The 25,845-nt window shown below is 37.6% G+C and overlaps 1 protein-coding gene across 1 annotated transcript; it reads right to left on the bottom strand.

Annotated features, from left to right (window-relative positions):
- Positions 1-538: 538 nt before the first annotated feature.
- Positions 539-17,253, bottom strand: LOC110737860 (T-complex protein 1 subunit eta-like). The gene is made up of 13 exons (XM_021918208.1): positions 16,785-17,253; positions 14,833-14,958; positions 14,522-14,725; positions 12,249-12,418; positions 12,036-12,171; positions 3,156-3,272; positions 2,953-3,072; positions 2,770-2,868; positions 2,600-2,689; positions 1,764-1,851; positions 1,565-1,653; positions 1,414-1,488; positions 539-1,045 (listed from the first exon to the last, which is right to left on the bottom strand). Exons 1-13 carry the CDS (start codon positions 17,058-17,060, stop codon positions 950-952), a joined length of 1,686 nt encoding a protein of 561 aa, XP_021773900.1. The 5' UTR covers positions 17,061-17,253; the 3' UTR covers positions 539-949.
- Positions 17,254-25,845: the final 8,592 nt, after the last annotated feature.

Genomic DNA, 25,845 nt, shown 5'->3' on the forward strand with positions numbered 1-25,845 from the left:
TTCTCCATTGAAGCCACCTCTATTTTTGGGTGGGGCTAAATGGTAAGGATGTGGCATGGGTAATGTGTAGGTGGGGTTAATTTCCTGTGGATGACATGTTTTATTGAGGTGGGATACGAATTAGGGATAATTCAAAGGATGTTGCTACTAGTCAATAATGGGTGATAAGAATTTCAGAACTTAAGAAGTAAAAATGGAGATTGAAGAGAGAACAGGGAAGAGAGAGAGAAGAGAAAGACCAGAAATATCCAAGGGAAAAAAAAAAAAAAAAAACACCAAAAGGGGGAGGGGGGTCATTAAAAGTCATGTGCAAGTTACGTGGGTCAAGTCAATGCCGGAAAGACGAGTCAGGTGTCGTTTAAAATTTAATTTTGGTGGTCTTGGGCAATTTTATTGTGGGCGGTTTTAGACAAAAAAGTGGATTTAATGGTTGCTTTTATACAAAATTTCCTTTTAAAAATATCAATTCATTTATTTTTTTTACTTTCGTATTTGAGGATATTAATATATTCAAAATTATGCATTGGCTTGACAAAGGTGCCTAAAATAAAATGTATAAAATGAAGTATGTTGCAAATGTTAACATACATAAAGCATTGCCCAAAAAAAAACAGAGCGTTCCAATAATGACAAACCGGCTGATCCCTACACAAACAAAATTTTCAAACCTTCCCCAATACCCTCAACATTATATTCAAATCAAGCAGTAATACTAGAATTTAATTGCGCCACTGATAAGAAGCACAATACAGAGGGAAGCACAATTTTGATTCAAACAAACCCGACATTCTAGAGCACAATTAGTTTAGCCCATATGCAATTGTCTTCCCCTTAACAGGATATGCTTGAACATTGCCCTTCCTCAGATAACTTCACATGGTACGGACAGGATGGCATCACATCAAAACTTCAGCTAACTCCTACGTGATCGCAATCCCCTGGATTAAGCTCATCGCCTTCTCATTCCTCGTCCACGACCGCCGAATCCACCTGCACCTCGTCCTCTACCTCCCATAGCAGCAGCATCACCTTGAGCACTCTCTGACTGCATTACACGAAGAAAAAGAAAATCACTTAATACTGTCCCACAATAACCTGGGTCCTCAAAAGTTTCACACATTCCCTCCTAAAATTGACAAGGCCCCTTAATGTGGGGACGTCCACATCAAAGCCTGGCACTACACTAATATACGAAGCAGCTGGGCAAGAGCTGTAGCTAGTTAGGACAAGGAACCAGTCATTTTCCCTAAGTGAGAACAGTGCATGTGTAGATTGAAGTGGATTTGTGCTACTACTCAAGGATAAAACAAGACATGTTGAGTTGATGATAAAAATAATTAATACAACGAATAATCAATCATCAAAATATTAAACAACAAACCAGTAGAGTTACCAATATCATGATTTATTTACCTTGGGATTCTTCACTGTCTCATCAACACTCAAGACGAGACAGGCTGCCTCTGTAGCCGCATTAATTGCATTAATCTGGAACAGCATAATGTTAGCACAATAAAAAGAAAAACAATTTGCTTTGTCAAGCACAAACAGAAACAACACATACTTTAACAACTGCTGGCTCCCAAACAAAATTGGCAAAGGAATCAGCTATGCCTCCAGTGTTGATGTCCACCCCATAATTAGCACCCTCCCCTACAAATAAACAGTATAGATTAAGCTACCATTCAACAATTTAGCAGACTTGATCTTTTTGAGATATCATAGGGTCAAACCATCAAACATAGAAATAGAAGCAACAGTACCAGAGGGAAGCGCATGCTTCTGTCTCAATTTGTTCAGCACATCTGTCGCATCAAATCCAGCATTGTCACAAAGTTGTCTTGGGATTACCTGATATAAGGAGAACTTGCATGTAAAGGGAGAAGTATCCAAAATATAAAAGCAACCGGATTTAAGAAAATAAAATAAAAAATAAAAATAAAAAAGTAAAGGAAGATGGTAAAAGTTTGCAACATCTTTGACGAACATACTTCCTCTGTCCTTCATGTTTGAAACAACTGGGTTAGCACAAAGATTAAGGAAGAACTAAAAGGGGTAGGGTGATCCAGCTTTACCCATGTGATTATAAGAAAGGAGATGAGAGAAAAGCTAATAGAATAGGGCAAAGTTATAACTTCAAATGTAAGATAGTCTCCCAGGAATAGTCAAGTAATGGAGTTAAATGTAAGTTATAACTTCAAAGTAACTTATAATTTATAGTCAAGTAATCAAGTAATGAAGTTATAACTTATATTTAACTCCATTACTTTGAAGTTATAACTTACAGTAATAGTTGGAATTATTGCATTAGATGAGAAATTTCTACAAAAGGCAATAGTTGCAATAAATCAAGGAAGTATAGATAAAGAATAGGAAAAATTTATGGCACATACAGAACTAATATCTATAGCAAGTTAGCAATACAATAATGCAATAATGAGAAGCAAGAAATGATTGGAGCTGCAAATTCTCCAATGCAGGTCATGCCTCCATGAAAAAAAAAAAAAAAAAAAAAAAAAAAAAAAAAAAAAAAAAAAAACATCTATATAGGAAAGAAGCTTTTCATAGCGATTAGAACAAAAGCAAGATCAGGACGAACCTCCAAAGCTTTGGCATAAGAGTTTATGAAAAGCTGAGATTTTCCTGCTATAGTCCTGGCATGCTGCCTTAGGTGACGGCTTATTTCCATCTAGAAAAATTAAATCCCAAGTCAGCACAGAAAATGATACTAGACTACAGCAGAATTAACTTTCTTGTAATATCACATACATCTATGGCCCCACCACCAGCTACCACTGTAGAATTCTTAACAGCTCTTCTAACTATCATAATAGCATCGTGCAGACTGCGCTCAGCTTCTTCAATGAACTGAAATGACACAAGCAATTAATATCAACACAAATAAGAGAACATAGCAAAATTAAACAGCATACTAGGCAGTCCGCCACTCACCTGATCAGCTCCACCACGAAGAACAATGGTGGCTGTATGACCAGAAGGACATCCGCTGAAAATATTGAACCTCTCATTTCCAACTTGCTTCTCCTCAAATATCTCACATATTCCAAGAACCTTTTCAAAGTCCAAGATTACTCAGTATACAAACAATTTAAATCTGTTTTATATGCTAATGGAAGCAATCAAACTAATCACACCTCATCAATTATATTGTTGACTGATGTTTGGACAGTTCCACCAGTTGCAGCAGCAACACGTTGTAGATCTTCCTCAGCAACACGGCCAGCACAGAATATATCTCTATCCGCAAAATACTACATATAAGGAGAATTCAGCACGGCTGTGAGCTAATATTAAAATCAAACTGTGAAGCATTCAACCATAATATCACTCAAAATGAATACATACCAACTAGGACACAGACAAAATATGAAATGGATAGAGAAAATGGCAACAGCAAAGTAGTAAGATATAGATACAATATAGTAAAAATACAATTAGATTCCCCCCCCCCCCCCCCCCCGGTAATCAATCTACATTTTAGATCGAGTAAAGCACAAAGTTTGGTACTAAACTTTGGCATTTGTTGCAAATTGGGTAATAAACTTCCAGTTGTTGCAAACTAGGTACTAAACTTTGTATTGAACCTGCCTGAGTTAACTTTCCAGCAAAATTACCTGAAGTAACCGGTTAATACAGTTTATTAAAAAAAAAAAAAGGCTAAATTATCCGCTCCCTCTGCAAAGGAGCAACAGGATACTTCAACGAGGAAAAAGCCTGATTAACACTATGTTTGGATAACAATAGTGAAGGAAAGGGAGGGGAAGGAAAAAGAGGGAAGGGAAAGGGAGGTGAGGGGAGGGAGAAGGTGGCCTTTTATTTTCCTTCCAAATCTCTCCAACAATGGAGGGATTTGGTTTATTAAAAGGGGAAGGAGAATGGATCCTCCCAATTCCCTCCCCTTATCTCCTTGCATAAGGTATCCAAACAAAGGATGGTGCATCCTTTCTTTTCTCTTCTCTTTCTTTCCATCCATTCATCTCTATCCAAACATAGTGCAACTCTTGCTGTTAGAATGGTTGTCGGCATTTTTTTCAATACCATATTAGAGTAGTAGCCTTCGTTTTGTTTACCATTCCATCTGAAAATGCTACATTTCAATTCTGACCAAAATTAGCTGCTACAATATAGTGATTTTAGGATGTCTATGATGTACTTACTGCTAACCGTGCTAATTAGACAGTATTTGTACTTGATACATGTAACAGATTCATTTTATCTTGACCTACACCAGTCCCTATTACTACTACAAAAATGTCAATTAACAACATGGTTAGAAATAGCTATTAACAACGGTTGTCAACTGCTGTAGATGCAAGTGATGTACAAGGGGATCATTCTACAACAGTTGGGAGTAATCGTGTCACTTGGATTCATTTTTCTTTCCTACATGACCACTGTCTTCCCTTCCCTATAATTAGTGACAAACTTAGCAACTTAGTATAATCGTTTCAGCCTATGTCTTAAACACTTGGATAACTGGCTACAACAAGTCAAGGATGATCAGTACAAAGTTTAGTACCTAAACTGCAACAACTCATAGTTGGGTACTCAATCTGAAACAAATGCCAAAGTTCAGTACCCAACTTTGTGCTTTGCTCAATTTAGATCTCTTAGAAAATGTTTCTGAATATAAAGGATAAGAAAATGGCAAAGCAAATTTAGCACGTACCCTATTGCCAAATCCATAAAAATAATTACAATGTGCTTGGAACCCAGGAATTAAATGAGAGATGCTCCACAATAAAGAGAGATGGCATATTTTAAAAAAAAAAAAATCACCACGAAATTATTACAATGTCGAAATTATAATAACAGACAAATGAGCAAGGAGAGAGAAGAACTTTCAAGTATTCAATCATTGGAAAACGTATTACATTTTTTTTTTTTGAACAATGAAAACGAACCACATAGCAACATATATATAGTGCAAACTAAGCTAAAAGTAAGGAACATGATCCCATGATCATTAGATCATGCCTAACATTGATCCACTAAACCCATTACTCTTATGACTTCGCTAACATAAACTATTACTTAAGATATCTAATACCTATACATTAGGACTTAACTAACCACTAACAACTTAAAACAAATATTCCAACATACAAATCGTAAAAGAATGCAAAAGGCGAAAGAAAGACGCACCAAGAGACAAGAGACGCATTATAAACTAATGGAATGCAATGAATGATCCAAACTAAATTTCATGAAAATAGTTTATACAGATGTATGCAATCCAACCCTTGCTAGTAAAAGGCTATTATAGAGAATATATCCAATCAACAAATCACCCACATACATGTTGGTGGAAATTAATCAGAACAACAAAAACAAATAATGGATCTAGGCGTGTGCGAAGGACACTTTCCTAAAAACGTTATCCGCTCCACCGTACTAACGAGGCTATAATGAACATGTTTTTGGGATACAAAGATGTATACACTCAAAGAGCATTTAGCACTAACGATCATGAGTTCCTAGAGTTTTTGGGGAAGACAGAGAAAAGGGATAAAAAATGAATGTACGTTCATTCAACCAAAAATTGATCTTTTCTAGATCAATAATGACGGTTATTATGAAAGGATAAGAACGTACGGTTATTCTAATGATAACCGTTGAATAATATTAAATTAAATAATCTGAGTTTAAAATAATACCGATAAAAATAAATTATCGTATTAGGCTTTTATTCCGTGTCCGTGTAAAGTGGCTAAGTGCTAAGTCTTTGATTATAAATATATGTAAGCCACTTAGCCCACTTGTGCAAAACACCACTAAGGCCCATCTCATAACTCATATCCAATTGTTTACAATATAAACAATGCATCACCTTCTTATTCTTTCCATGTGGGATAACCTCCCCCACATAACATTATTTCCAACCCACACATAACATTATTATTGGAAATACTCCAACAATCCCCCACCATTTCTAAAATTAATGGAAACTCTAGAAACCTTATGCATAAATAAAGGTGTCTTACGATTGAGCCCTCACTTAGTAAATTTGTTTTCAAATAGTCAGGATGACTTGGTAGACTATGCTTTGAACCAGTGATCCTCTTTGACTAATTAAATCCAAATTACACACGAGATTTCAATCCCCTTAAAATCTAGTAAAAGCCGACACATTTAAAGGCCATGTGTCCTGTATCCAATCATGAGCGCCTCGGAGTTAAAAGTCCTAAAACTCCTTTAAAACGACCAAACTTTACGCTCACTTAGGTAAACTTCACAATACTTTCATTAAAGTATTATAATAGAAATATTTAAATATATAAGCACAACATTATTATAAACAATATAATATACTGAAATATTACAACACTTATATAACAATTCAAATAAATTCTATCTGAAGTTTATTAAGAGCTATGCTCACCCTACTTTAATACAAATGGGAACCAACACAAGCACTATGATTGTCGGGATGAAAATACAACGATTAGTGCTCTACAACCACATAAATAACGTACTTTGACTCATTTTACTTAAGACTCAAGGGTAATCAAGAGTGTCAAGTTGAGGTTCCATCATTGGTGATCACAATGGACTTTAAACCCATCCCTTTACTTGTTTTATTAACCATATCTCTTGCGAGTCCTTTAGTTAAAGGATCGGCCAAGAGCGCACAAAATCCACAGTTGTGACTCCATCTTGAATAAGACCTTAAACATAACTATGACGTAAACCAATGTGCCTTGATTTACCATTGTAAACTTGACTATATGCCCTTGCCAATGTTGCTTCACTATCACAATGAATCTGCCAAGCAAGTTTGTTTCTTGGAACCCCAGGAAATAGCACCCCACCGAGAGAAAATCCATCCACTATTGGAAGCATGATCATCACTACTAGTGATCCAACTAGCATCCGAATACCCTTCTAAAACCGAAGGATAACCACAAAAGCATAATCCAAACTTAATTGTTTTCTTTAGATACTTAAGCACCCTTCTTATAGCATGCCAATGGGCATCACTTGGATTACTAGTAAACTGACAGCAAAAGCAATGTCCGGCCTTGTGCATGTCATAGCATACATCAAGCAGCCTATTACTCTTGCATACTCCAATTGAGAGATTGGAGTTCCCTTGTTCTTTGTGAGCTTCATACTCGGATCAAAAGGTGTAGAAACAGGTTTGCTATCAAAGTTATCAAACTTCCTTGACACCTTTTTAATGTAATGTGATTGAGATAAACACAATCCATTAGCATTCCTTGAAATTTTTATTCCAAGAATAACATCCACATTTCCCATGTCCTTCATGGAAAAAATTTCAGAGGTATTTTCAACCTCATCAAGCTCAGTGCCAAAAATCAACATGTCATCAACATAAAGACATATGATGACACCCTTATTTCCATTAAACTTAGTGTATACACATTTATCGGCATCATTAATGGAAAAAACCATACCCAAGAACAACTTCGTCAAAATTTTGATGCCACTGTTTTGGTGCCTGCTTTAGTCCATACAAAGATTTATTTAACTTGCAGACCTTGTGCTCTTGTCCTTGAACAACAAACCCTTCGGGTTGTTTCATGTAAATCTCCTCTTCTAATTCACCATTTAGAAAAGCAATTTTTACATCCATTTGGTGAATTACTAAATCATGGATAAAAGCTAAAGCAAGAAGCATCCTGATTGTACTTGTCCTAGCTACGGGAGCATAGGTATCAAAGTAGTCAATCCCTTCTTTTTGGGTAAAACCTTGCACTACCAACCGTGCTTTGAATTTTTCGATTGTACCATAGACTTTTCTTTTCCTTTTGAAAATCCACTTGCAACCAATTGGTTTGCAAGCTGGTGGAAGATCCACCAATTTCCAGGTTTTGTTACCCATGGTCGAATCCATTTCGTCATTTACCGCTTCTTTCCAAAAAGAAGCATCTGAAAGTCAAAGGATCATCCTTTATGTTTACTTGTTTAGACATAGAGGAACACAATCACAAACTGTTTCTCTTGATCCTTCTACTAGAAAGGTTACGAAATCTGGTCCAAAATCTTTAGCCTTTCTAATTCTTTTACTTTTCCTAACTTCTTGTGGAGCTTCACTAGCTTGTTCCAACTGGGTGTTTACAACTAAGTCCTTAGGCCTAGGAATTGAAGTGAACCTATTTTCATCAAATACGACATCTCTAGATTCAATGACAATATTAACCGAAATAAAACTATTTGGCTCAATTACTATAAATCTAAATGCCTAACTATGCATAGCATAACCAATGAAAATACACTCAATTCCTCTTTCACCTAGTTTCTTTCTTTTAGGTTCAGGAACTCTAACAATTGCTCTACACCCCCATACTTTCAAGTATGTCAAGTTAGGTCTTCTTTGCTCCAAAGTTCATAAGGAGTTTTCTTATTTCTCTTATTTGGAACCCGATTTAAAATATGACAAGCAGACCTTTTTCTAATCCTGAAATTGACAACATTGCATTAACTATTTCAGTAAAACCCTATTTTTCCTTTCAGCCACACTTTTGTTGAGGTGTGTAGGGTGCCATAACTTCATGAACAATTCCAGTTGATTGGTAAAATGAAGGATTATAATATTCTCCTCCCCTATCTGCTCTTAAGCACTTAATAAAAGATTCACAATGCAATTCTACTTCTGGTTTATAAATCTTAAATTTGTCAAAGTGTCTCATCCTTACTATGCAGCAAATAATCAATCTAAAACGTTATTCTGGAATACGACATCAACAATGAAAGACATGGCTACGAACTTTGTCAAACTTGACAGGTTCAATGGAGGCAATTTTAGGCGCTGGCAGACTGTTGACAACCCTTAATGTGGCGTGTGTTCAGACTCAGGCGAGAGGAAGAGAATGAAACCGTGGCACAGAGTCGGGCAAGGCTGAAGCATGAAAACGACGATTACATCTGTCGAGGCCTCATACTCAATGCCATGGAGGATACTCTGTTCAATACTTATTTGCATATTTCCAGTGCAAAGGAATTATGGGAGATGTTAGAATCCAGATACATGAAAGAAGACGCTACAAGTAAGAAATTTATTGTTTCCCAATTTAATTCCTACATGACAATAGGTCAGTTATGGAACAGTTCAATGAAATTGAACGTATTCTTGGTCCCTTTAAACAGCATAACATGGATATGGATGAATCTATTGTTGTTTCAAGTATTGTTGATAAATTGCCCCCTTCTTGGAAGGATTTTAAAATAGTTTAAAACATAAGAAAGAAGATTTTTCTCTTAAAGAACTTGCTAACAATCTTCGTGTTGAAAAGGAATTTCGTAAACAGGAAGACACTAAGGAACAACATGTTTCTAGTGTTAATGTTGTAGAAACTGGAGAATCCAGTAAGGCACAAAGCAAGAAGAGAAAGGGCTAACCGAACAAGCAAAATCAGAAAAATATGAAGAAGAAACAATGCTGGAATTGTGGCAGCCCTGATCACTTGATCACTTCAAGAAAGACTGTCCGAAAAAGAAGAACAAAGGTAACAAGCACAACACGGGTGAACAGAAAAACTCTGAGAAACAGGAGAAGTTTGTTGCTGTCGGAAGTCAATATGATTCAGGATGACAATTGTTGGTGGATTGATTCCGGTGCAACAAAACATGTATGCAAGGACAAGTCGTTGTTTGCTTCTTATGTTCCTATGGAAGAAGGAACGGTCCTGTACATGGGAAATCCGTCCACCACCCAAGTGCTTGGAAAGGGCAGCATTGTGATTGAGTTTACTTCTGGAAATATCTTTGAATGATGTTTATCATGTTCCTGAAATTAGGAAAAATCTTGTATCGGGTAGTCTTTGAACCGTTTTGGTTTTAAGCTTGTGTTTGAATCTGATACTTTTTTAATCTCTAAGGGTGGGGTGTTTGTTGGAAAGGGCTATCTCCATGATGGCATGTTTAAACTGAACATTATTAATAAAGCTGTTGTTAATTCTGCTCACTTGCTTGACTCGTTTTCTTTGTGGCATCATCGTTTAGGACATGTTAATTTTAAAATATGAATGATATGGATAATCTGAACTTAATTCCTTATGTTGGCAAATGTAATGAAAAATGTAAAACTTTTATTTATATTGTAAAAAATTGGATATGAGTTATGAGATGGGCCTTAGTGGTGTTTTGCAAGTGGGCTAAGTGGCTTATATATATTTATAATCGAAGACTTAGCACTTAGCCACTTGACACGGACTAATACGATAATTTATCTTTATCGGTATTATTAATTAAATATTTTTTAATAATTAATTAAATATTATTCAACAGTTATGTACGTTCTTATCCTTTCATAATAACCGTCATTATTGATCTATAAAAGATCAATTTTTGGTTGAATGAACGTATATTCAATTTTTATCCCTTTTCTGTCTCCCCCAAAAACTCTAGGAACTCATAATCGTTAGTGCTAAACGCTCTTGAGTGTATAAATCTTTGTATCCCAAAAACGTCTTGAGTGTATAAATCTTTGTGTCCCAAAAACGTGTTCATTATAGCTTCGTTTGGGGCGAATAACGTTTTTAGGAAAGTGTTCTTCGTACACGCCTAGATCCATTATTTGTTTATGTTGTTCCGATTAGTTTCCCCCAACAATACAAACATTATTTATAGACAAAAAAAAGTGTACGTCACAAACTTATAAACAAGTTTAATTGACTACAACTTAGAAGTAGCTAACAATAATAACCAAGTAGACTACTAAGAATGCTAGGAAGTGACATTACAAACACCAATGAAAAAATACATATCAATGTATTACAAATTTAGATATTGTGAGTAAAAATAAAATAGAATATGTAAAAGTACAAAGTAATCAAAGGTATCACGACAAAAGAAAAAGAGGGAGAAGGAAAGGATAGGAGATGATACACAACATTTACCTCTTGTGATCATGCCACTCTTTCTTTACAAAGCCATGCCTTCTATAAGCTCTAAGTAGGGTAAGTCTTGCCACAACCTCATCATTGATTCTTCTTAGGTCTACCTCATCTTGACATCAAAATGCCTACTCCGACTAACTTATTACAAATACATGTCGCCTCTCAAGTTATCTCTTATTGCTCCATTGTTATGCTATCTTTTCTAGTATGATTGCACTTCCAAGCATTCTCATCTTCACCACCTTGACCAGTTACAACTCAACCCTATTATAATTAATTTAATAGCTATACAATATTATTTGCGCTTATATATATTTTGTCACCAAGCACCTTACAAAATATTGATTATAACATATAGCTACACTAAACTAACGATGCAACTTACAATATCTTTACAAAGCCATGCCTTCTATAAGCTCTAAGAAGGGCAAGTCTTACCACAACCTCATCATTGATTCTTCTTAGGTCTACCTCTTCTTGACATCAAAATGCCTACTCCGTCTAACTTATTACAAATACATGTCGCCTCTCAAGTTATCTCTTATTGTTCCATTGTTATGCTATCTTTTCTAGTATGATTGCACTTCCAAGCATTCTCATCTTCACCACCAAGTAAATGCAATATTGAGTTCTCTTGACCAGTTACAACTCAACCATATTATAAGTAATTTAATAGCTATACAATATTATTTGCGCTTATATATATTTTGTCACCAAATCACCTTAAAAAATATTGATTATAACATATAGCTACACTAAACTAACGATGCAACTTATAATATCTTCACAATCCCACATTCTCAAGCATGATTAACCTCAAGCAATATAAAATTCAAAAACAATATCCATCTTAAATTTTCATTGACATCCCTCCTCCCTAGTTCGGCCCTTTTTAAAATTCTTTGACTCTAAGGCATCTTCCATAGTTCTAACATGACATATATTGTATTCACTTGTTACATAGCTCACATTGATGAAACCAAAACATGACACGTTCCAATAGATTGCAATGACAAAGGGATTCGAAACTTGTCTATCAAAACTTTAAAGAGTATTGCTCAATTTGGTCATCATTAAACCAGGTTACCAGGTAAATGCATTACAAGAAAAAGATAAATAAAAACATCAAAAAGAGGCCTCAAAAGTCAATACCTGTGTTGCTAGGTCTCCAATTGCCAACCGTGAAAGAACAATTTTAGCACCTGTCCGCACACATTTGTCTAATTTGTCATAAATGATATTCCATTCCGCATCAACAATTGACTGATATTGGGATGGATCTGAAAGCCTGCAGCAGAGAGGAGTGAGCATGAAGAAAAGCAAATCCATACAATATGTCAACATAAATTTACCAACCACATCTACCTTATCTCTGCATTTTCTTTCTCAGATTTCAGTTCCAACTCAATGTTCAACAGAAGTATCTTAGGTGAAACAAACTTCTTAGGCTGTTGTTCAAAACCAGCATAAGAAAACGTCTTCTTAAATGCTACACCGTTGACAAGAAATGAATCTCGCATATTGCCTCCAGGTACCTACATGAAAACCCAGCCATATTAGCCCCATCTCACCATCAAGGCATCCAGAAAATGTTAACCAGAATTCTTTTGAGGCATATAAAAAGGGTCAAATACATGTACATGTTCACAAATGTATTTGTGCGTGATATATGTAAGAAAAAGAATATAAGAACATTAAGCAGTATAGGAGCAAGTGATTGCTGAAATTTGCAAGCGGTTCCTTAAGGGATAAGGTTAGGGGAAGTGTAACTTCTAACAGAAGTCCAGAAGCTGGTCACATTTTTCAGAAGGACAGCCTCATTGGCACCCCTTCTCTAAAAATTAAGGTCATTTCACTAAGTTCCTTCAGCATGGTTCAAAAAATCAGTTTTATTTAATCCCCCATCCACACCACAGATTGATTTGATTCCCTGGCCTTGTATTAATCTGAATGTAAAGAGGGGTATGGTAAGGTAATAGCAGCAATTACTTGTGCACTTCAGATCTCTTCTGATGTGAATCGAGTCCCCTTTCTTATAACTATTTTTATTGCTTTATTTAGTACTCTCTTGGTTTTACCTTACTCTTAAAGTAGGGGTTTTACAAGTGAGTTTTTAATAATGTTTTTATTATTTTCTTAGTAGTAGTTATGGGGCCTTGGGCTTCCAAAGTTGTGTTAATTAATTAGTGGGCTTTCTTGATTCATTAATTAATTATTAGGGCTTTTTATTTAGTTTGCTTGCAGGGCAAGTAGGTTAGATTTATTTTTCCTATATATATTTGATACATGTCAACAATTATAGTCGGACGTTTATGAAATAAAAATCAGATGTTGAGTTTTAACTCGAAGAGAACTTTGTTAAGGTTCGAACTAGTTGTTAACTAGGGTTTTAGGATCGTTGCTCCTAAGATCAAACTTAGAAGTCGTTGCCTTCTAAGACTATCCTTCAAATTTCCACCATTAAAATCACTCAAATCCTTCCATTAAATATAAACTGTCAAAAATTGCATCATCTTCCTTAGGCAATAAAACACGTGTAAGGAGCTAATAAAAATATTCAGGTTTTGCAATATAGTCAAGTTGGCACTCCTACAGAATGAAGCAGTAGTTACCATTCATACTATTGCTTTTCCTCAATAATATCTTTGTGGGTCAGTGGGTCTAGAGTGGAACAGACTTTAAATCAACAAGATCTAAATTGAGAAGTAGTCGACATTTGCATAATTCAATAACACTTTATTAAACCCCATAGACCAAAACATTAAAGAATACAAAGTCCACCATAAAACTACAGAGATGCTGGATGCACTATTTCACTTCACCAAAAATCATATTCCTACTTGCAACTGCTGACCCAAAACAGAGAATTTGCATCCACAATAGCTCCAACAGACATAAAGACAAAATCACATGCACACTAGCCATTTCTAGTTTGAATCTACAGTTCACAATAATAATTGTAAGTAATGAATGACCATGACCAAAAACGACCTAGCTAGTTTGCATAAAAACTTAAGAAATTCATTGATAACAGAAAAGAAAATTAAAGAAAAGATCAAACGTAAAGAGTAGACAACCAAACAGCAATATAGGTTAAATAAGAATGTCATTTTTTTCAACACAACCCTCCAAAACCCAAACCTAAAATTATACACTGTCCTGGAGTTTTTTTACAAATTGAAGAATCATCAAATAATAACTTTCTCAAAAGTTGTATCTATCCTCATTTATATTAATTAACAAAAATAATATTCTCTATAATCCTGTAGCACAGGTGCATACAAGTAGAATTGGTGAATTTGGCAGGCTTGTGCATGAAGAAAGTCACTTCGTATAAGAAAGTACCAGCTAAATTGTACAGTATCAGAAACAGGAAGTTGCAGTCGGTATCACCAATCACCTGGTTGTACATTTTATAATCTAATTTGAGATCTTTAAAATCAAATTTTTTGAGATATACAACACTCTGGGAGGGGCAATTAAAATAAAACTTAGAGAAAGGTAAGTAAAATGAAGGACTGCATATTTGCCTATATAACTCTGCAGATAGAATGCAGACTGTGCAGTGATCAGAAGTTGCAGACAATCAGAAAGCTCACATCAATATAATTCACAAAGTCACCAATAGAGATAATTACCTTTTTAATTCCAATCATGCTCAACCTGTCATCAACTCCAACAGCAAGAACCGCATCAACAACCATGTTTGCAAAGAAATCTTTTTCTCCGCCAATAAGCTTTGAGCTGAGTGTTGTCGCTGCACACTTAGCTAATAAGCCTTTCTTTTCTTCTAAGCTCTTTCCTTCAATACTGACAGCCAAGTCTTTAACCTTCTCAATAGCCTGCAAATATATTAAATTTCCAGAGAATATTGATTCAAGTATTAGACTCATCATGTAGAAACAAGAAGATTAAACAACAACAATAATTCCAAATTACGATGCAATACCAATTGGGAAGCAATTCGATAACTTCGAATCAAATTCTGTGGATGGACTCCATCTTCAACAAAAGGCTTTGCCTCCTTCAAAAATTCACCAGCTAGTAATACAACTGTTGTAGTACCATCGCCAACCTACAAATAACATATTATTAATATATGTAAATACATCATCCGAATTCAGATAACCAGAGAATAATCCAACCATTTGATTGATTTATCAATATATCCAACAATTCAGGGTTATTATGTAATTGCATCTACAAAAAATGAAAAGATGTTTTAAAGCAGACTAGATAATTAAAATGAATTCCACTTAAAGTTAGTCAGGTAGGGTTGAATAAATCAATCAATGCTCACCTCATATAAATAAAACACCATGAGAAAAATGGTAAAAAAAAAAGTTTCAAACAAAAACCATTATTTAAAGGAAAATTGGCTAAAAATAATCTAAAGTATTAACGGTGTGTGCAAAATAATACAACCTTAACTATTTGCTATCCAAAGTACAAACTGTTGTGCTATATGTGCAAAATGGCACGCTAGCCACCAAAGAAGGCATCCTAAGAAATATTATTATGTCCATATTCATTATTATATTATTTTAATTATAATTTTTTATATTAAAGTATTTTTTTTTTCAAAATACATTTTACGTTAATAATTTCATCCTACCCAAATTAATAATTATGTCATGCCCATTGTTAGGCTAGTAAATTAATTTCACTAAGGAAATAAATTACTACTATCAAACAAAAGTAAATAGGGTATTTAAGTGCATTATTATATTGATATAATTAGTTTCAAAAAATGTTTAAAAAACCAAAATTAACATAATATTTCTTTTGTTTTTATGCTGACAACCTACCTTTTTGACATGCTAAGCTATTTGAAAAAGTGATTAGACTATGTAAGTGAACAAATTATGCTATAAATTTATATCGTACCAACTTAACACGTACACTTTCTTTTTTCTCTCTTTTATTTTATAAAAACATAACACTTTCTTCTTATTGATTGTAAAATTTTATTAATTAATTTGTCCGTTTATCTAGTCTAATATCTCTCTTATAGTGTGTGTGAAAGTCAAAGTAGTGTGTTATTGTAAATAAAAATGTAGGAATTATGTATTTTGAAAAAAAAAGTTAATAATTGATATAAAAATAATTTATAATGAATATAGACGAAATATTCCTTGAGATACCTTTTTCGATGGCTAGCGTACCGTTTTGCACATATACTATAAAAGGTGTTACTGCTGAAAGCAAATAGCTGAGGTCGTATTATTTTCCACCCACTGCTAATAGTTGGGATTATTTTAAGCCAATTCTCCTTATTTTAAAAAATAAAATCCCAAAATCAACACTATGAGTAATATCAACAGCATACGTATATATTTATAAATAATTATATACTAATTCAAACTTAAATCAATGAAAAGTTCGCAAATTTCATTCCATCTACTTCCAAAAACTTAAACAAGTCTAAATCCAGTCAATTCAACAAATACTAGTGCAAATGCAAAGTATTTTAAACAAGGGCATATCATAAAACCGTCGAAAAATGAAAAGAAAATGCCTAGAGTAATCAAAACACCAACCCCAAACCAAACCCTAATATTAACAATAATAAACCAAATAAACCCTAGTTCTAAAATAATCAAAACACCAACCCCCAGCATAAACAATAATAATCAAATTTACTCAGGAAAAACCGAACCAAACCCTAAAACATTTATAAATTTTATTTTTTGAAAAAAAAAGCAACACTTCATCAGAATTTAATCACTAATTTGTTAACATACTTCTTCATTCAACCACTTCAATTAATTAAACAATCAATCCAATCACTAAATCTAGCTAAATTAACACAAAGTAGTAAAAATGCGACACATTTCAACAAATGAAATCTCCAAAACTTAACAAAAAAATTAAAAAAATTACTGAAACGAAAAGGGGTACCTCAGAATCTTGAGAACGGGCGATATCGACAAGGATCTTAGCAGCAGGATGAATAATATCAAGAAGCTTCATAATTGTAGCACCATCATTAGAAATGGTGGTATTACCTTTATCGTCATGGATGAGTTTGTCCATACCACGAGGACCTAGAGTAGTGCGAACAACATCAGCGATACCAGTGCAAGCGTTGATGTTGCTAATTAGCTGCGCTTTGCCTTGCGAAGTATCAGTGCCTTCCTTGAGGAGTATGATCTGGGGCTGCATCATCGCCGCCATTGTTGGAGAGGAGAGAGAAAATGGGGGAACTAGGTTTTGCAGAGAGTGAGGAGAGTGCGAGTGTATGGGAAAAAACAGAGGTTTTTTGGTTTTGTGTTTTTTGAACGAGAAGGTGCCGGTTATTTCTAGATGGAGTGTTTAATTGCCTAACTAATTTTTGGCTAGGGCTATACTCCAGGTCTTATATTATTTTACAAGACGTCGCTTTTAATTTATCAGGCGTCAGCTCTCATTTTGACATGAAAAGACCATATTGCCCTTTTTATAACTTGGACTATATAAGGCTCCACCACTTGGTTAAAAAGATTTTCGAGCATTTCAATATTATTCCCGAGCACATTCGATCCACCACTTGGTTAAAAAAAATTCTCGAGCCCACCACATCCAACCCCACGACATCCAACCCAAAATTCCCGAGCCCACCACCAAAAATCCGATTTTTTTTTAAAAAAAATTTATTAAGCTTTAGCGACGGGTTTAGGACGATGGATGACGACAACGATCGTACACCGGAGGCATCGTCGGAGGATCCTGTAAGTCCTCGAAATTTTATTTTTATTTTTTGAAAAGCGTACATCCGCCTAAAAATCTGGATCCGCCTAGAATTTCCGGATTTTCCATGGTGGATTCAGAAATTTTAGGCGGATCCACCACGGAGGATCCAAATTTTTTAGGCGGATGTCCAATATTTTTGTTTTTGTTTTTTTTTATTGATTAATTAATCAAAACGATTTTTTTTTAAATTGATTAATCAAATTTATTAATGTAATTTTTGTATGATAATTATAATATTTATTGTGATTATTATTATTTTTGTGATAATTTGAATAATTAGTATTAGTATTAGTATTATTAGTTAATATTAGGTATTTTTGTGAATTTTCTGTTTTTTTTTAATTTCAGATTTTTTAAGTTTATCGAGCGTGAAATGTGTTGTAAGTGTCGTGAGTGAGTGGCGTGAGTATTATATACGAGGGGTAAATACGGAATTTCAAGGAAAAAATGCGAGCGACGTTTAACAACCCCCTATCATTATATGTACCATTATTATTTACTATTGGCTATATTGAAACTAAATTTTATACTACTACTAGTAAAATAACCTCCGTTTTTTTAGTTGATAACTTTTTTATTTCACTTTTGTTAACACACTATTTTAACAATTAATATCTCCAATTATCGATATTATAAAATTATAAAGAGTTGATATATTAATAAAATATACATTAAACGATTCAAACAAGATCATACGTAATTATATTTAGGTAGTCAAAGTGAAGTGTGTGAATAATATTGTTACACCCAAAAGGAGGAAATTCATGTTCATCAGGCTAACTGAGTTACAAACCTTGTAAATCTAGGGGTAAAATCGTCTGTTTGTGCATTTAATGAAGGGTAGTGCTGTCAGCACAGTAAATATCATTGAAGACGGCACATTGATATGGCAAACGTTGGGGTTAGTCAAACTAACGCTGCCAAGTCAGTGGTGTTAACCTCCGTTACTTGAATTTTCGCAATTAGCCACAATTGTCACTTCCCCCAAATTCGAAACCTTAATCTGAAACCATGTCGAAAATGCATGAAATTGAACCTTGATGCAGAAATTGGAGTATGAGGGTGTTCACAATTACGAATTGTACCTGAGTCGTTTGAGGGTAGCGCGAGTTGGAGCGGTGAAGGGAATGTGGTAGTTGATTCTAAAAAGCACGTCGCAATGGTGTAATCTATTGTAGGGAGTTTCGTCCAATTAGCGCAGATATTGAACAACGCTTCGTACCTCGTACGTGTTCTTATGCTTTATGTAATTTGATAGCTATATATTATTTTAAATTTTTAATTGTTGTTTGGACATGAAAGTGTTAACTTACCAAGCTAAATGAGCAATGCAATGGCGTCTAAGTTTAAATTGGCTGACCGATCTTCAACATCTTCTCTGGTGCGAGCTCTATCATCTCTTCCAATGGTCAAATTGACTAGTAGAGGTATGCAAATGAAGATCCACGAATCTTTTGTTGATCCACTATTTTTTTTAGGGATGGAAAGTTAGTTTACGACGTGACAACGTTACTAATGGCCTTTCTAACGTCCTAAAGTTGTCCGTTGCCTTAGCCAAGTCACGATCGGTACATATCAATATAAAACTAATATCTTTAGGGAGGGCCCACATATGCAACTGATTGACAATATTTGGTTGATCAGCTTGATCAACCGGGGCGACCCCACCTGTTTTGGGTATTTTTACCCAGGACATGTGGTCCAATAGGAAGGTGACACGTGTCACTCCAGGAGAGGTTCTCAGAAAACCAATCCCCTGCTAACACGTGGCATCCCCAATGATTGGGAAGAATGGCGGCTTTTCTGGCCCAATTCCCAAGAAAGCCCACCATTCCTAGGTTTCCGTAACTTAGGATGGTGGCACGCACTTCGAGACCCTATAAATAGGGAGATGTTCCCATCATGGGACACATTCAGAAAGATACACAAAAAAATAGAGCAATCATTAATTGCAGATATTCTCTCAGAATCCGAGAAAATACTTTACTTTCCGCACTTTTTACAGACTCCATACACGTTCTAACTTGATCGTTGGAGGCGGAACTCCACCCACCCAGAATCTCCGTTATTTTGCAGGTACAGGCGTTCAGAGACCAGTTTTGGAATTTTAACTCTCCCGCAGGACATCAAAAAACCCCGAAACATTTGGCGGCGTCTTTGGGGAGAGAAATTCTAAGATGGCTTCGCATGAGTCTATACTGCCTACTAATGAGAAATGACCTTTGGCCAGAGTAGAGGTCTATACAGACTAGGACAGTAGTGACGACCTCAATGTCGACACCTATGTGGCCCCAGACGGGTCACTCAGAGCAAGGCGTACCCGTTCCAAGGAAACAAGGGGACGGGGCGAGGACAAAGCTGGTCCAAGCTACCCAACCGTCAAACCGGATGGACCAACCCAGGCGGTGGAAGGTGTTGCCCCCGTTACAAGAGACGAGCTCAAGAAATTCATGACAAGTTTCAAAGGGGAAATCAAGGACTTGATAAACAAGAAGACAACTGGCGCCAACAGGGGTCAGTCGGCCAAGAAGCCTTCTCCCTCAGGGAAGAAGCATGTGAAGGATCGTGTGCCTACCCCTCACCCTAAGCCAAAGGGGATAGATGGGCCCATGATTGATTTATCCAAACTCCGTTTCCTTGAAGTAGGGAAAAGAAAGGTCATCCGACAAATCCAGCCGGATGGATCAAAGAAGACTTATTCGGATGCCCCAATGCTAATTCAGCAAAAGAAAAGTCAACAGCTATCTGAGTCGGCCTCAACGTCGACTTACTTAGACAGCTTTCAGAATACTTCAATGAGGTATTCGCAATCAAACCGAGAGGGACAGTCAAGCGGCCTGTCCGTCCACTCTGGCCCTCAGATAATCCATTCGGCTCAGTATGTGCCTAAGCAGCCATACATGTCGTATGGGAAACAATATATGCAGGCAGCTCTGTTTGGGGGTCAGGTGGCACAGAATGTCCAACCTTTGGATTGGCAGCTCCGTCTGCTCAAACTTGGGGAACAACCTTCTGCGTTCTCCAAGGAAATAACCGAGGCGGTCCATCCGGCCAAGGTTAAAAATGTGTTGGTGGGTGCTTATGATGGTACCACCAACACTAAAGACCACCTGATGGCCTACACCAATCTCATGTACCTACATGAGTTGGACGATGCCACTTAGTGCAGGTGCTTCCCGGCTACATTGAAGGACATTTCCTAGCGATGGTTTGGCAACCTGCCAGCCGGGTGCATAAACAACTTCAAGACGCTGGCGTACTTGTTTAATTCCAACTTCTCTATGAACATCCCTGCAAAAAAAAAAAAGCCTAGACTTGGGTGTTATACGGCAGGGAGATAGAGAAGGGCTAAGGTCCTATGTCAGGCGGTTTAATCTGATGAAAATTCAGATTCAAGGGCTGTCTGACGAAGTGGCTTATACAAACTTCTTTAAAGGTCTGAAAGACGGGTCGACCTTTAAGTTCGACCTTGTCAGAAAGAGGGTTGCCACCCTCCAAGAGGCTTTGGTGGAGGCGGAAGCCTATATACAGGCGACTAAGCTTTGTGCCATCAAGTAGCCGTCGGACCCTAAAAAGTCTGACAAAAAAGAGAGTTGGTTTGCTCAGCCGGCTAAAAAAGAAGAGAGTAAGAAAAAAAAAGAAGTCTGGGTGGCGAACAATTCTGGTCAGCCATCCCAGAAGAAGAAGAAAGAGTTAAAACCGTACGTCCCTAAGTACGAGTTCAACAAGGATTGTTAATCCATCCTCATGGAGATCAAAGACTGGGTGACAATTGATAAATCGGCTGCAATGAAAAGTTCCGTCAAAAGTCGGGACAAAGACAAATATTGTCACTTCCATGAGGAAATAGGCCATGACACCAATGACTGCTATAGCCTCAAGCGGTCGTTGGACCGTCTGGCTGATATAGGGGTACTGAAGTCCAACATTCTAAAGTCCAAGGTGAACCTAAAGACTAACGGTGGACAGCCGTCCAAGAAAGCATACCAACTTGCTATTAGTTCGGACACTGATGAAGAACAAATCTATACTATAGCAGGCGGTTTTGCTGGAGGGGGTCCAACCATCCGGGGCACCAAAGACTACATCAGGCGGCTGGATGTCAATTTAGTCGAAGAGGACTAGGCGTCGAAAGACACCTTTCTTGAGTTTATTATCACTGATAGGGATAGGGGTAAGGTTAGGCGGCCACATGATGATCCCATAGTCATCGAATGCAAGGTCGCCAACTAAAGAGTAAGCCGGATCCTTATTGACACCAGGAGGTCGTCTGACCTTATCTGTTACAAGTGCTTGGCGAAGCTCAAGTACAAGCCCAGTAGCATGCACAAAGTCTCTCATCCTTTTGTTGGTTTTGGGGGTGGAGTAGTGCATCTGGTGGGGAGGATTGACCTACCCATCCGGCTAGGAGAGAAGGGGGAATGACGCCATATGGTCATCAAGTTTCTGGTTGTTGAAGAACTGGCCGCATATAACCTGATATTGGGTCGTCCTGCCCTTAATGAATCTAAGGCTGTCATCATCCCATCCCTCATGCTCCTAAAATTTGAGAGGGGTGATGGGTCAGTGGGATCACTAAATGGGGACCAGAAGACGGCAAGGGAATGTTATCTCTCAAACGTCAAGCCTACTGTGGCCTCAGCCGGCCAAGGCAAAGAGCCCTCTCACCTTGATGACTTCAAGGACGCTGCGCCTGCTCCAAAGGCAGCCGACAAAAAGAGAAAGGCAGACCATTTGGTGGCCGTAAAAAAAGAAAAGCAATAGCAATCACTGATAGGGGAACGGTCAGATAATCTCCATCCTCAGCCGGCTGGTGAACATATTGACATTGTTTTGGACGATACATGTCCGGAGCGAACTGTTAAGGTTAGGACAGTCGCATTTGCAAAGTTGGGTGCAGACTTACACCATCTGCTGAAAGAATTCAAGGACATTTTTGCCTTTGAAGTGGAAGAGATGCGAGGCATCAGCTCAGATCTTGCAGTTCACAAACTCGCCGTGGATAAAAAAAAGCCGATTGGGAAAAAAAAGAGAAATCACGGTGAGGAGAGGTCTCAGGCGGCTGCCGCTGAGGTTAAGAAGCTAATGGATGTTGGGTTCATTCGGCAATGTTACTAAAAGATTGGGTAGCAAATGTTGTTCTTGTGAAAAAGTTGAATGGTACCTGGCGCATGTGTGTTGATTACACCGACCTGAACAAGGCATGTCCGAAGGATAGCTATCTACTTCCAAAGATCGACAGTCTAGTCGACTCTACAGCCGGTCATGCCTTGATGAGCTTTATGGACGCTTATTCAGGTTTTCACCAGATACCCTAGTTGAAAAAAGATCAAGAAAAGATGGCATTTGTCACTGATCAGGGGTTATTCTGTTACACTGTGATGCCGTTTGGCTTGAAGAATGCGCCTGCTACTTTCCAACGAATGATTAATACAGTCTTCATTAATCAAATTGGGAGGAATGTAGAGGCGTACATAGATGACATGATAGTCAAATCCGAGCAAGAAGTGGACCATCTTACTGACCTCCGAGAAACATTCACCACACTCAGGCGACACAAGGTCATGCTCAATCCCAAGAAGTGTGTCTTTGGTGTTGAGTCTGGGAAGTTTCTCGGATTTCTGATTGATCAAAGGGGGATAGAAGCCAACCTAGAAAAGGTACAGGCGGTAATTGACATGAAGTCACCCCGCACTGTCAAAGAAGTTCAAAAGTTAATCGGTTGTCCGGCGGCATTGGGGAGGTTCCTCAGCCGGTCAGGTGACAAGTGCCTCTATTTCTTCTAAGCAATCAAAAAGAAAACAAGATGTGAATGGGAAGAGGATGCTGAGGCGGCATTTCAGAAGTTGAAGGAGCAATAGCATTCATTGCCAAGGCTGGTAAGCCCTCTACCACAGGAGGTGCTTTACATGTATTTGGCCGTCTCCGACCATGCCCTCAATGCTGTACTCAGCTTCCGGTTTATTTCATTAGCCATGTTCTTCGAAATGCAGAACTACGGTACCCCATGGTTGAAAAATTTAGCCTCGCTCTTTTCATGGCCGTCAAGAAGTTAAAACCTTACTTCTTGGCACATCCAATTGTGGTATATACAGACCAACTTCTCAAGCGGCCAATGACAACTTTGGAGTCATCTGGGTTATTGAAATGGACTATTGAAATGCAAAGTCTTGAAATCACTTTCGAACCTAGGAAGGCAGTGAAGGGTCAGGCGTTTGCCGACTTCATTGTCGAAATAACAAGGTCGGCTGAGCCGGAGAATCTTGACCAGGTTTGGAAAGTGTATGTAGACGGGAGCTCTACTTTGAACGACTGTGGTGTAGGGGTTATATGCCAGTCTCCTGAAGGGGACAAGTATGAATATGCACTACGGTTCAAGTTTCAAGCCTCAAATAATGAGGCGGTGTATGAGGCTTTACTAGCCAGTATTCGAATGTGTAAGGCGGCAGGGGCAAGAAAGGTTGACGCATGTTCTGATTCACAATTGATTGTTAGCCAATACCTGGTGACTATGAGGCCACCCATCCGGCTATGATCAAATACCTGCAGGCGGTCAAAGATGAGGTTGGGACACTTGACGAATTTCACCTGAGTCAAGTGCCCAGATCAGAAAACAATCAGGCGGATGCTCTCTTTAAACTGGCATCATCCGGCTCTTGTGATACGCCTAGGTCAGTCTTTTGGGAAGTCATGGAAAAGAGAAGTGTTGAACATGATCCCATAGGAGTTCTTGACCGAAGCTCGACCTGGATAGATGGCATCTGGGCTTATTTGACAGACGACACTTTGTCGGATGCCAATTCTGAAGTGGCTACAATGAAGAAACGAGTCGCAAGTTTTGAAATCCATAATGGAGAACTCTTCAAGAGGGGTTATCTCCAACCGTTGCTGAAATGTGTTACCCCAGAAAAGGGGAAAGAGGTTCTAGAGGATCTACACTCGGGCTTTTGTGCATCACATATAGGCGGCAAGACTCTAGCAAAAAGGGCCAGGCATTAAGGCTACTTTTGGCCCACTCTTGAGGCATATGCCATGGAAATGGTGAAGAGGTGCGATAAGTGTCAAAAATTTGGTAAACTCATACACTGTCCGGCTACTGATCTAACGACTATCTACAGCCTAGTGCCATTCGCAAAATGGGGCATGGACATTCTGCGTCCATATACATCTGCAACAGGCGGACGAAGGTATATTCTAGTTGCCGTTGATTACTTCACTAAATGGGTAGAGGCAGAGGCGGTCAAGGGCATAAATACAAAGGATGTCATCTCCTTCATTTGGAGGAACATTGTCACTCGGTTTGGGGTACCTATCTCTATGGTTTTTGATAATGACCCTCAGTTTGAAACGCCTACCCTCAAGAGCTGGTTGGGGGATCAAGGGATCTCACATTGCTTTGCCTCAGTCGGCCGTCCCAAAGCAAACGGCCAAGTTGAAGCCTTCAACAAACTCATCTCAGACGACATTAAGAAGAAAATTGAAAGGGATGGCGGTCTATGGGCAGATGAGTTGCCTCATGTCCTATGGGCCATCAGAACAACTAAAAAAGGGGCAACCATTAAAACCCAGTTTCTTATGAACTATAACACAAACGGCGCTACCGATTGTCTAGATTTAAGATAACTCACAGTCGTTTCAATGATCAATTGAAACTTGGATATAACCGGCTATTGCTCAAAGGCAATACAAACGGTAACTAAAATCTTGGTTGGATATAATCGGTCATTGTTCAGTAACAATACAAACGGTTACCACAATTGAAGATTTACGTTAAATCAAAACCTTAGCAGTTAAAACATAACTTGGTTATGACACCTACACACGGTCAATGGCCGCTTGTTATTAGATAATTGGCAAAGACTGACTAACCCAAGGGGTAAGTCACAGCCGGTTGATTCAAAAGATTCAAAGTTGGAACCCAAACGCCATAAAGAAAATCGCCTGTTATTCTAACTTGGAATTAAATAATAAGAATTGTTTCAGAGACGGACAATGACCGCTCGACGTCCATCCGGATGTCTATTGGACGACTGTTCGCTTGGGTAGGGACAATTGCCAAGCAAACACCCGTCCAGGGGCAAAATACGCCTGTTGTACCTGATGAGCCGCATGCATTTTGGCACTTAACAAAAATTCCAGAAAACAAAGTGCACATCCGTCTAGGGGCAAATTAGCCTGTTGCAACCGGTTAACCACCTGCACTCTGGTACTTAACAAAAAATGCTAAAAA

The sequence above is a fragment of the Chenopodium quinoa genome, unplaced genomic scaffold, assembly GCF_001683475.1.
Source record: "Chenopodium quinoa cultivar QQ74 unplaced genomic scaffold, ASM168347v1, whole genome shotgun sequence".
Lineage (NCBI taxonomy): Eukaryota > Viridiplantae > Streptophyta > Magnoliopsida > Caryophyllales > Amaranthaceae > Chenopodium > Chenopodium quinoa.

Excerpts from the sequence above, each read along its gene's own strand:
- LOC110737860 (XM_021918208.1), bottom strand. The coding sequence starts at position 17,060 with ATGGCGGCGATGATGCAGCCCCAGATCATACTCCTCAAGGAAGGCACT. Across the intron at positions 14,959-16,784 it reads CCCGTTCTCAAGATTCTGAG|GTTGGCGATGGTACTACAAC; the intron begins GTACCCCTTTTC and ends TGTTATTTGTAG. Across the intron at positions 1,046-1,413 it reads AGACAGTGAAGAATCCCAAG|TCAGAGAGTGCTCAAGGTGA; the intron begins GTAAATAAATCA and ends CGTGTAATGCAG.